The sequence below is a fragment of the Globicephala melas genome, chromosome 16, assembly GCF_963455315.2.
Source record: "Globicephala melas chromosome 16, mGloMel1.2, whole genome shotgun sequence".
In the NCBI taxonomy this organism is placed as follows: domain Eukaryota; kingdom Metazoa; phylum Chordata; class Mammalia; order Artiodactyla; family Delphinidae; genus Globicephala; species Globicephala melas.
The window spans coordinates 46,291,562-46,303,979 of NC_083329.1; the positions used below are offsets into that span (position 1 = coordinate 46,291,562).

At 44.6% G+C, this 12,418-nt stretch overlaps 1 protein-coding gene across 1 annotated transcript in view; it reads left to right on the forward strand.

Moving 5' to 3' along the window:
* Positions 1-12,418, forward strand: part of VSTM4 (V-set and transmembrane domain containing 4) — an 86,367-nt gene that overhangs the window by 49,894 nt on the left and 24,055 nt on the right. Inside the window, exons 6-7 of the mRNA XM_030847642.2 lie at positions 10,139-10,245; positions 11,629-11,690. Coding sequence (XP_030703502.1) covers positions 10,139-10,245; positions 11,629-11,690 — 169 coding nt within the window. The remainder of the gene's footprint in view (positions 1-10,138; positions 10,246-11,628; positions 11,691-12,418) is intronic.

Sequence of the window (12,418 nt, forward strand, 5' to 3'; positions counted from 1 at the left end):
CTCTGCAGCTGAACACTTTATGGGATTTACTTCTGATCCTCATAAAAACCCTGCAAGGTACAAATTACTCTCCCCAGATTAAGAACATGAATAAAACTGCCAACTCTTAGATGAAGAGCTAGCCCTCTCTACTATTTACGGACCTTTTGATTCCAGGTAACAGAAAAGCCAGCTCAGATGGTCTTACCCAGGAAGGAACTTGGCTGGCTCACCTGACCGGAGATGCTGCAGTGGGTGGGCTTTGCTCCGGGGGGCGCAGGGTCCTTAGGGCAGTGGCTTCTGCTCCCAGCCCTTCTCTGGGCAGTGCTGCCTCCAGGCTTTGATGTGTCCTCAGGCCAGGCCAGCTCCCCTTGGGAAGGGAACGGTGGCAGCACGGCTTTCACCCCTGGCCTCATGAAGGAGTCATCTTGCTTCCTAATGAACAAACACAACTGAACTCACTGTTATGGGACCAACCTGAACCAAGCAGTAAGGCCAGAGGATAAAACTGTGCCGAGCAGGGGGTGGGGGTGGGGGTCAGTGCCACCCAAACATGTGCCTTCAGCCCTAGGGGGCAGGGAGTGGATGCTGAGCAGGTAATCCCAGGGACCTCTCCTTGCTTTTATTCTTATGACCTAAGACCAACACTACATAGAACCGCTAAATTTTGGGTGGCCCAAAAGGTTCGTTCGGTTTTTTCCGTAAGATGGCTCTAGTAGCACTTAGTTGTCTTTAACTTCATTTGAAACAATTTTGTTAGATCGTATGTGACAGCTGTCATATCAGCATGCATTTAAAAAAAGATATCAAAATTGGTGGATTTTTGTGTAGCCTTTTTAATATTGAAGTTGGAAGCAAAAAAGCAACATTTTTGGCATATTACACTTTATTATTTCAAGAAAGGTAAGAACGCAACCGAAATGCACAAAAAGATTTGTGCAGTGTATGGAGAAGGTGCTGTGACTGATCGAACATGTCAAAAGTGGTTTGTGAAGTTTCGTGCTGGAGATTTCTCACTGGACGATGCTCCACGGTCAGGTAGACCAGCTGACGTTGATAGCGATCAAATCAAAACAATAATTAAGAACAATCAACATTATACCACGTGGGAGACAGCCGACGTACTCAACATATCCAAATCAAGGGTTGAAAATCATTTACACCAGCTGGGTTATGTGAATCGCTTTGATGTTTGGGTTCCACGTAAGTTAAGGGAAAAAAACCTTCCTGATCATATTTCCACATTCGATTCTCCACTGAAACATCATGAAAACGTTCTGTTTTTAAAACAAATTGTAACAGACAATGAAAAGTGGATGCTGTACAACAAGGTGGAACCGATGAGATCATGGGGCAAGTGAAATGAACTACCGCCAACCACACCAAAGGCTGGTCTTCATCCAAAGAAGGTGATGTTGTGCATATGGTGGAATTGGAAGGGAGTCCTCTATTATGAGCTCCTTCCAGAAAACCAAACGATTATTTCCAACAAGTACTGTTCCCAATTAGACCAACTGAAAGCGGCACTCGACGAAAAGCAACCAGAATTAGTCAACAGAAAACGCATAATCTTCCATCAGGATAATGCAAGACCGCATGTTTCTTTGGTGACCAGGCAAAAACTGTTCCAGCCTGGCTGGGAAGTTCTGATTCATCTGCTGTATTCACCAGACATTGCACCTTCCGATTTCCATTTACTTTACAAAATTATCTTAATGGAAAAAATTTCAATTCCCTGGAAGACTGTAAAAGGCACCTGGGACAGTTTTTTGCTCAGAAGATAAAAAGTTTTGAGAAAACCATAATTCAAAAAGAGACATGTACCACAATGTTCATTGCAGCACTATTTACACTAGCCAGGACATGGAAGCAACCTAAGTGTCCATCTACAGATGAATGGATAAAGAAGATGTGGCACAATGGAATATTACAATGGAATATTACTCAGCCGTAAAAAGAAATGAAATTGAGTTATTTGTAGTGAGGTGGATGGACCTAGAGTCTGTCATGCAGAGTGAAGTAAGTCAGAAAGAGAAAAACAAATACCATATGCTAACACACATATATATATATGGAATCTAAAAAAAAAAAAGTTCTGATGAACCTAGGGGCAGAACAGGAATAAAGATGCAGATGTAGAGAATGGACTTGAGGACCCGGGGAGGGGGAAGGGTAAGCTGGGACAAAGTGAGAGAGTGGCATGGACATACATACACTACCAAATGTAAAATAGCTAGTGGGAAGCAGCCGCATAGCACAGGGAGATCAGCTCGGTGCTTTGTGACCACCTAGAGGGGTGGGATAGGGAGGGTGGGAGGGACGCACAAGAGGGAGGGGATATGGGGATATATGTATACGTACAGCTGATTCACTCTGTTATACAGCAGAAATTAACACAACACTGTAAAGCAATTATACTCCAATAAGGATGTTAAGAAAAAAAAAGTTTTGGGAAGATGGAATTATGAATTTGCCTGAAAAATGGCAGAAGGTAGTGGAACAAAAGGGTGAATACGTTTTTCACTAAAGTTCTTGGTGAAAATGAAAAATGTGTCTTTTATTTTTACTTACAAAACTGAAGGCACTTTTTGGCCCACCCAATATTAAGGAAGCACCTCCTGACCTTACCAGTTAGTGTTCAGAGATTTCAAACTTACAGACTAAACCACCTCCAAGCCTTTGTGCAGACTCTGTGAAACTGGCAGGGACCAGGAAGGACGAGCTCTCACGGTGAGGCCCGGCAGAACCTCTGAGGTGATGTAAACCGTTTATGATGAAAGGCCATGGGGAGGCTGTGGACAGGGAGTGCCTTGGCAACTGCCTCACGAAGGAGCAGCTTTTATCCTGGTGCTCTTCACAAAATGCCATACATAGGATGAAAGCAGCAGAAAGTAATGCATCAGGTCCCCCGGGGCCTGCAGGTCCTTTCTCGGTGCGCCCGCTCTGGCACAGGTTTCTGAGAACCCTGGCGTGTCCGTCCAGTCCCCATTCAAGAACTCGGACAGCAGATTCCATAATAATGATGATCATAATGCTGGTAAGATAGTCATAGGTGACACAACGTACCAGATGCAGTTCTACGTGCTTGACACGTGTTACTCATTTATGAGAAAGAGTCATCTCAAGGGAGGCACCATTCGTCTGCCTCGAAAGTGAAGTTCTGTAACTTGTTCGCAGCTCCTTGGCACGTGCTGTTGATTGACCTCGTGTGGCAAGGAAAGCCCGTGGAGCACTTTCAAAAGCCTAGAGCGAGATGTCAGGAAATTCGCCCTATTTGCACTAGTCCTTGGCCTTTATCAATGGCAGCTACCTTGGGCGGGGGACCTGTCATTGTAAACGACAGTGAGATGCTAACATAGTTGTTGAGACCTGCGTTCCTCCTGCAAGATTCCACACTTGACATTGCAAGGTACAAGGTTATAGGGTGATGAGTGTGTTGCGGGCAGTCTTGGAAACGCAGCCTGGAGCTGCTCGGAGAGGAACTGAGGAAGCCCTCTGGGGGTCCTGGTGAGTTCTCACGGTCTGAACTGAGGTGTGCAGGCTGGAGGAAAGGAAGCACATGGACACTTCGGAAGGTAAAATGAATCAACGGAAACACTGACTTTCAAAGCTGGTGTGGGAGCGGGAAGGGTTCAGGGAGGGCAGGCCCAGAAGGATGCTGGCAGGGCCAGATTGGCACATCTTCCTCGGTCCTGCTCGTGGAGGGCTTTCTGGGTCGGGATATTTTGCCCGACAGACCACACTTGGCATCCCAGCCATCCCAGTTCAGGCCACACTGAATCCCTCTGCAGTATGTGACGGACAGCTTTCTGCCAGGATGAGGATCCTCTGCTCATTCAGCCGGAAACGGGGTTGAACAGACCCCAAGGGGGCATAGTTCATATGTGGAGGCACAAAGCTTGTCCTGGATCCAGGGAAACACCAGGCACCTGGGGGATGAAGGCTGGGTGTCTGAATGCTCCTCGGTGGGAACAGTTAACTGCTCCTCTGGTGTGTCCCAGTGAGGCAGCTATTTGATGGAGGGGTGGCACTCCTTATGCACAGGCGCTGTGTGGTTCGGTATGAGGGCACGTTGAGCTCACATTCACTTATGAAAGCAAGGTGTGCCTGGGTGTTTGGTTCTTCATTTTAAAAATGTTCCTTGGTGGGGTCCTCTCAGTTTATACTATTGTGTTTTTTTTTCTGCTCCCAGACACACTTCGTTGTAGAGGCACAGAATTTCCACATGGCTGGCCTGGCCACACCCACCTCCCTTTGGGCCGCTGTTACTGTTTATTTCAGACAATCCCAGGGACAGGCATGTGCTCCCCTCCTTCTCTGCCCAATCTTGGGCCAGGATGGCCCTTGGTCTTGGGCACCAGTCACTGCTCCTGCCTCCAGGACCCTAGCATTCAGAATGGCCCCTCTTCCTCCCACCAGGGCAGGGCTTCGAGCAGCTGTAACAGTCCTGGATCTAGTATAGACTGAAAGTGCAGTGGAATGCTGATGTCGCCTTCCGGTACCTTTTTGGGGAGCTGGCTTAAGCCTAGAGCAACCATTGTAGATCTGGCTTGATTGGCCTTCTTCCTTCCCTAGTTCTCTTGTTCTCTGTTGTCTGGGCTGGGCTCAGAGTCCTAGCTTCAGGGCCAAGGAGGCAGGTCCACCCGGATCAGATCCCAGATCTCCTGCCTGGACCTCTCTGAGGCTTAATTTTCCCATCTGGGCGGGTCAGAGATTATGGATATCAGGCACTTTTCACAGTGCTTTGCATAGGGTAGACAGACATAGCTCTTATTAACTTTAGCTTCTGCAAAATACGATTGCTCACAATTTGTTCAGTGCCTGGTAAAATCCAGGTTGCCTGCTTTACCTAGTGTCCTGGAGTGGCCACCCATTGCTCAGGGGTTCAGCCTTTCTCTACGCCCTGCTTGCCTGCTCTGTCCTGCTTGGCACTTGTACAGCACTGCTACGTCTGTGGCTCTAGGAGGGTGCACTGTGCTCCCTCGGCAGAAAGATTTTCTGATCAAGGTTTAAGTTGAAGTTTGTGCTTCCCCTCAGGGCCAAGACTTGGCATCATGAGATACCCAAGTAGCAAAATTGTTTTCCCTGGGTAACACCATGACATGCCCCTACCCCCCTACTGCATCTACACGCTGGAGATTAGGGTCCATGCTGTTTAGCCGTTTCATGCCCCATCTAATTGAGGCTGAGCTTTCTTATCTGACCCTAACTATGACCCACTGAGATAGATATCAAGGGTACATCTTCCCATTTTACAGGTTGGGGGATGCGGCCCAGGGAAGTGAGTGACTTGTCCTGTATCACCTCTCTAGTCAGAGTGGAACCAGATTTAGTGCAGGCTTTCTGCCCCTGTCCAGTGCCCGTTTGCTAGATCCAGCCACTACGTGCCACAGAGCAGAGGTGCCCAGTCTTTGTGGGACAGAGACTCCTGTGAGAGGCGGCCAGGCCGGAACTTTGTACATGTCACAACAAGGGTCCCACATGTGCGCCTCCTGCCCCACCCTTGTTGGAGCCAGAAAAACAGCCCTGTTCCCCACAAATAGCACTTCTTTCCGATCACACAGCTCTCTAATTTAGCTGGAGTTTCCGGCCTATTTTCTATCTTCCTTGGTTTGACTGGCTCCAGCAATGCCCACTCCCTTGTGTCAGACACAAAATACAGTCCTGTTGCAACCCAAGATGTAGAATAACTTTTCTCGTAAGTGAATCATAAGACGGACTTTGTCAAGAATTCCTACCAGCCCTGCTGGCTCAACGCGAGACGTAAGATTCTGGGAATCACTGTCTGTCGTATGTCATTGTGGTGACTCATTGTATCTGAGTGCTCATGATTGAGGTATGAAGTAGAACTAAATTTAGTTTAGTGCAGTTTTACTGTTTTCAAGGAGAATGGTGATGACAAAGCAGACCTTTTTTCAGCTTACTGAAAGCCCTGGGCATAATGGCCTACGTTTATGATGTCTCAAAATTTTCATTTTATATTAAAGAGCTAAAGAATTAAAGCCAAGAAAAGAGAAGAGGAAGGGGAAATATTATTTGATTTTGCGGGATGTGAGGTGCAACTGGGGAAGATAATCCCAACTCAGAGGCAATAGAAAAAAAAGAAACTATCAAACGATTTTAGCAAAAACAAATGACCATGCATTTAACAAAAAGCCAAAATTCAGAAGTAGGGAAATGTTTGCAATAAGCCTGTCAGGTGGATGTCAAAGATGCAAACAAATCTATAAGAATGACTCACAATCCTACTAAATAATAGCAGAAGGTGTCCATACATCATTCATAAATAAGGAAACAGACAAACACGGGAAATGTTCCTCCCAGCAAGCAAAGAAATGCAAGTAAAAGGACATATCACATTTTTCTTCATTAAGTGAGAAATTTTTTAAACTGATAAATCTGTTGTTAAAAAGGATGAAAAGATAAATGCCCTCATCCATTGACCAAGAGGCTATAAAGTAGTACTGACTTGTCGGAAATCATTTTGACAGTGGGTATTTTTTTTTTTTTTTGACAGTGGGTATTGAATAACCTTTAAAATGATCCTCCTCTGTGAACTAGTATTTCCAGGTCTAAGAATCCAAAAACAAAAGTCTAAGAATGGAAAACCATTATGCACAAATATATTTATAGCAATGTTATTTGTATATCAAACTGGGAACCAAATTAGATGTTTAGATGTCAGGGGAAGGCTAAGTAAACTATGGGCATGTCTTCTCACTGGAATAGTGGGAGGATGTGACAATATGGAAAGTGTAGATTAAGTAAAAAGAAGGATGCAAAATTGTAATACAATATTATTATTTATTTTTTTTTGCGATACACGGGCCTCTCACTGTTGTGGCCTCTCCCGTTGTGGAGCACAGGCTCCGGACGCGCAGGCTCAGCGGCCATGGCTCACGGGCCCAGCCGCTCCACGGCATGTGGGATCTTCCCGGACCGGGGCACGAACCCGTGTCCCCTGCATCGGCAGGCGGACTCTTAACCACTGCGCCACCAGGGAAGCCCCAATATTATTTTAAAAAAGACAATGTATAAGAACCAAGGAAGAGTTGAAACTTATGTACCCAAAAAGCCTGCACATGGATGTTGACAGCAGCTTTAGTCATCATCTCCAAAACTTGGGAGCAAAAAAGATGTCCTTCAGTAGATGAATGAATAAGTAAACCCTGGTACATCCAGACAATGGAATATTATTCAACATTAAAAAGAAATGAGCTATCAAGCTATGAAAAGACATGGAGAAAACTTCAATGCATATTTCTAAGTTAATGAAGCCAATCTGAAAAGGCTCCATACTGTGTGATTCAAACTATATGTGACATTCTGGAAAAGGCAAAGCTGTGGAGACAGTTAATAGATCAGTGGTTGTCAGGGGTGGGGGAGGGAGGGATGAACAGGAAGAGCACAGAGGAATTTTAGGGCATGGAAGCTATTCTGTATGATACTACAGTAATGGCTACATTATAAATTTGTCCAAACCCATAAAATGTACACCACCAAGAGTGAACCCTAATGTAAACTGTGGACTTTGGATGATGATGTGTGTCAAGGTAGTTTCATCAATTAAAACAAATGTACCACTCTGGTGGGGATGTTCCTAATGGGGGTGGTCAGGGATCTATGGAAAATCTCTGTATCTTTTGCTCAATTTTGTTGTGAACATAGAACTGCTCTAAAAAATAAAGTCTTTTTAAAAAAATAAAACAAGGAAGAGGAAAAAGGCTGGAAATATTTATGAAGATCATGTTTTGGTTATGATAGACTTATTTTCTTTCGTCTCTATGCTTGTAATTACCATTTTAAAACATGGACGTGCATTAATTTATAATGGAAAGAAAAAATAAACATTTCAAGAGTTTAAAAAGCTAGGAAATGAAGCTGTATGTGTGGTTGTGTACTTAAACAGTTCTGAGGGTTTCTGATCCCTTGTTTTCTCTTTGTGGCCAGAGTTTTGTAAACACACATCCCTTTTGGCTATTTGTAAATTTACACAGTTGACCCTGTACTCTAAAGCCATGGCCAGTTAGAATTTCTGTTCCCAATAAAAATAAGCTATCTTTGGGGGACTCTCAGTGTGAACTGTATTCTTGGAAATTTCCCCACAACGTGACTCAGTCTTTGTTTATTTTTAAAACTCCAGGACTATATTAGAATAGTCTGTTTTCTTTTATTAAATATATGTAAATATTTATTAGTGTTTAATTTACTGCTTTTCAAAGATTATACAATCACATGTTTTAATAATTAAAATTTAAAGTTAAATAATTAATTTAAAAATATATGTAATAATAATTCATATTATTATATAATAATATATTATATTATATAATTATTAATTATATTATTATTATATTATGTAATATGTAATAATAATAGTAAATAATTCTCCTTGTCCAATCTTCCTTCTGTTTATTTCCTCAGCACCCCCGTTTTAAGGAACCACTATTTTTAAATTCTTGTGAATATTTCCAAAGTTTCTCTATTTGTGTACATAAATACTAATATATATTATTTTTCTGTATTTTTATACAAAAGAAATGACACATTTTACACATTGTCCAACACCTAGCTTTTTCACTTAACAATGTGTCTTTTCTTATCCCTGTATAAATAGCTTCCTCATCCCTCATTACAGTTACAAAGGACCCCGTGTGTGGATTTGTGGATTCACCATAATTTCCTTAACCAGTCCCCCGCTGATGGACAGTTGGGTTGTTTCTAATCTATTGCTATTACCAACAGGACTATAATGACTTATATGTACATTTCATACCCATGCAAGGATATCTACAGAATAAATTCCCAGAAATGAAATTGCCGGGTCACAGAGTATAAGCCTCTGTGATTCTGATAGCGCCTGTGATCCTGATTGCCGAATTACTCTCCATCAGGAAGGGTTTACACTTGTACCAGCAATACTTCTGAGTGCCTGATTCCTCACACCCTTGCCAAAAGAGTGCTTTGCCTTAAGTTTGTTGCCATTCTGATATGTGCAGAAAGAAAGTGCAGTACATTTTAATTTGGCTTTCTCTTTCTTGAGGAAGTTTTAGCATGTTTTCCTAGGTACGAGCCTTTCCTCTTGTGTGAAAACTGTTTACCACCTTCATTCATTTTGACTATTAGGTCATATCTTATGGATTTCTAGAAATCCTTTGTATTAGGGAGATCAAGGGAGTTACCAAGCCTATCTTGGTAACTGTACCTACCTGACTGGAATATGTGCCTGAGGACGAGAGATTCTAAAAGAGGCTGCCCTCTGGGTTGCTGGAGCCATAGGGTGCATTTGAAATAAGACGATGGCCATTCAAGGAAGTGCTTGGACTCCACCCCACAGGTAGCAAGGAGAACAGGTTTCACATCAGGCCAGTCTGGGTTTGCAGCTTTCGTGTTGTCTGCTTACAAACAGTGTCACTTAGAGCAAGTCACTCAGCATCTTTGAATCTTGGTTTTGTTACCTGTAATGTAAGGCTTACCTATTACTTTGGGTTGTAACGGTAACACATAGAATCTGATACTACAGTGATTACACAGGTAACCCCCCAGATAATTGAAAACACTCACAACACTCCTGAGGTCTAACTCAGTCTTTACCTTAAAGGTGAAGGTACATACAGCAGGAGGAGAAAGTGTGAACAATCATGGGGCGCCCTAGGGACTCCCAGCTGCAACTCGCCAGGGTCCCTTCTCACTTGCACAGGTGCTGCTCTGTCTCTGGATTGTGAGCCACAAAGATGTGTGTAAGGAACGTTGGTTTTAGGGGAGCTCAAGGAGAAGTTTTTAGTGATATCTTAATATCCTACTGGTGATGTAACCAAGCCAGACTGTGTAAACCCATTAACCAGGTGTAAACAGTCTATACAGACAATCTATACATCCCAAAACAATGTAGGCAAGCCGGCCCTGGGTCTTTCCAGAGATTTTAGAACTTTACACAGCATGTTACAAATCCCTAACTAGCTCAACTCATCGTCCTTAGCCAAGGGTCAGTACCAGACGTCCAGACATCCTGGAGATAGGCACAGAGTGATCCCAGTCCGGCTCTAAGAGTGCCCTGCCTTACACACGGGTACATGGGGTACCCGGAGACTATTGCTTCCTTTTCCTTTCCCCGGAACAAGCCAGCCTTTGCCTTCACCAGGACCTTTTTCTTCTCCAGCTCAGGGGAGACTGTCACCAGCGTGACCAGCTTGGTCCCACTGCAGCCCAAGAAGGGCAAGAGGCGGAAGGAAAAAGCTGACGTTCCTCCCGCAGTCCCTGCCAAAGGTAGGAAGCCAGCCAGCAGTCATCCATGTGGAGAGCACCTGGGGTCTGATGTGAGATCAGAACAGGAGGGTAGGCAGGTGGAGGATGTGACATCGCTGATTATATGGTCTGGAGAACCCCACCTAGATTCTGGTCATAACTGAGCCCCGTCCCTGAGGTGGGCTGGGGGCATTGCCATTGGACGCGCATGGCTTTAGCGGGGGTCAACCTCTACAGGCTATTCCACAGTGTATTTCCCTTTGAAGTACTAACATTCTCTGCACATAGCAGGGTGGGCCAAGGGGGTATCAGCATCCTCTCGGTTCATTCAAGGGAAAGAAGGCTCTATGATTTTCCTAAAGATAAAAACCAGGTGTGTAATTTATTATGGATTTGTTCTGGGGATTAAAATGAGGGTTATTACTCGATTCCAGTTACGACTTAGAGCAACATAAATGAGGAAGATGGACATTTCCTGAGGTGAGAAGTAAAACTGTTTATAAATCGTTCCTAAAATAACTGGCCAATTTAGGAGAAGGTCCTACATCAAAGGATTTGATATACAGTTAGGAATACAAGGGTTGCCCAGGTGAATAAGAACAAGACAGGATCCATTTTATCCCTCAACTGGGGCTTCCCAGGATGGCCCCTTGGCACCCTTTGCGCCCTGTGGTGGAAGGCAGTGGTGCTGAGACTGTACGTATACTGGGTGGACAGAAGGGGCTGGGAGGCGTGAGCGTCCTGCGAGGCGTGACACTTGTGGGTCTGGGGAGGGAAGGGAGCTGTCCCTGCTCTGTGCCAGGCATTGTACTGCTGTATCACCTCATTCAGTCAGCATAGATGGTGCCCTACTTTACGGAAGAAGAAAATGAGACTCAGAGAGCCACGTGGTTGAGCCTGGCTTTGAGTTCAAGTCCCAATTCATCTAAATACTAGGTAGTTACATGATGTTAGAATAAGAGCCTCGGTTTCCTTCTCTGTTAGATGGGGACAATAAGACCCTCCCTGCTGACCTCCCAGGGCAGCTGTGAGGGTCAAAGGTCACCGCTGTCAGCGTTAGCATGCAACTAGGAGGAAGCCCCAGGGAAGGTCCCAGCCTCAGCCTTTACCAAGTGCACCGGGTTCTCACCTGCACATCTGACCTCTTTGTAGCTGGCGGTGTTTTATGCTGTGGTTTTGTTGACCTTGTTGAGAGGAGAGGATGACGTATCCAAAGGTTAGGAGAGGATCACCCTCCCCCGAGGGGCACCAGTCCAGCTGTTACCTGGATCAGAAACTAGAGTTCCTCCACGAGGACAGGAAGTGGCCCTATGTCCGAGGCTCTCTGTCCGTGGTGCTCGTGATATGTGGGTTTTAAGAGTCCTGGGAGGAATTGCAGCCTAAACCTTTGATGTGCTTCCACAGCTCCCATCGCTGCCCCGTTCCATAAACCGAAGCTGCTGAAGCCACAAAGGAAAGTTGCCCTGGTGAGTAACCACAGTCTCTGTGTTGTCCCCTCAAGCCCTAAACACAACGCTGGTCCAAGGAGTACCTTTATTGACTGAAAACATGCTCCACGTTCTTGGGGCTTTGTTCCCAAGCAAAGGCGTTCTCTCTTCTTGGGCCAGCTTTTGAGTCAGCTTTTCTCCATAGCTAGTTCCCACAGAGTGGATTTTTAAAAATCCAAATGGAATTACTTTTCATTATCAATGCTCCTTTTTTGAAAAGAAGGGAAAAAATCGCACTCAGAAAGGTATAAAATAGAAAGTGGACCAGCTTGTATAAACTTGTCTTGATAACCACTCTGAAGAGACTGCTGAAGAACTTTCCAGAAAACATGTTATACTTTTAATTTTGAAACAACTTCAGTTTTACGGAAGAGTGAGAAAGATGGTACAGAGAGTTCCCGTCTACCCTTCGCCCAGCTTCTCCTAAGGTTAACTTCTCACATAGCCATGGTGTATTTGTCAAAACTAAGAAGTTACCATCAGCACATTACCATTAACTGCACTCGAGACTTGGATCAGATTTCAGCAGTTTTTCCACGAATGTTCTTTTTCTGGTGCAGGATCCCATCCAGGCCGTCACATCGCATTTCGTGGTCTTGTCTCCTTAGTCTCCTCCAATCAGGGCCAGCGCCTCCGTCTGTCTGCTTCTACAGCCTTAACACTTTTAAAGAGTAGTAGCTGCATTTTTTACAATGTCTCTTGATTTG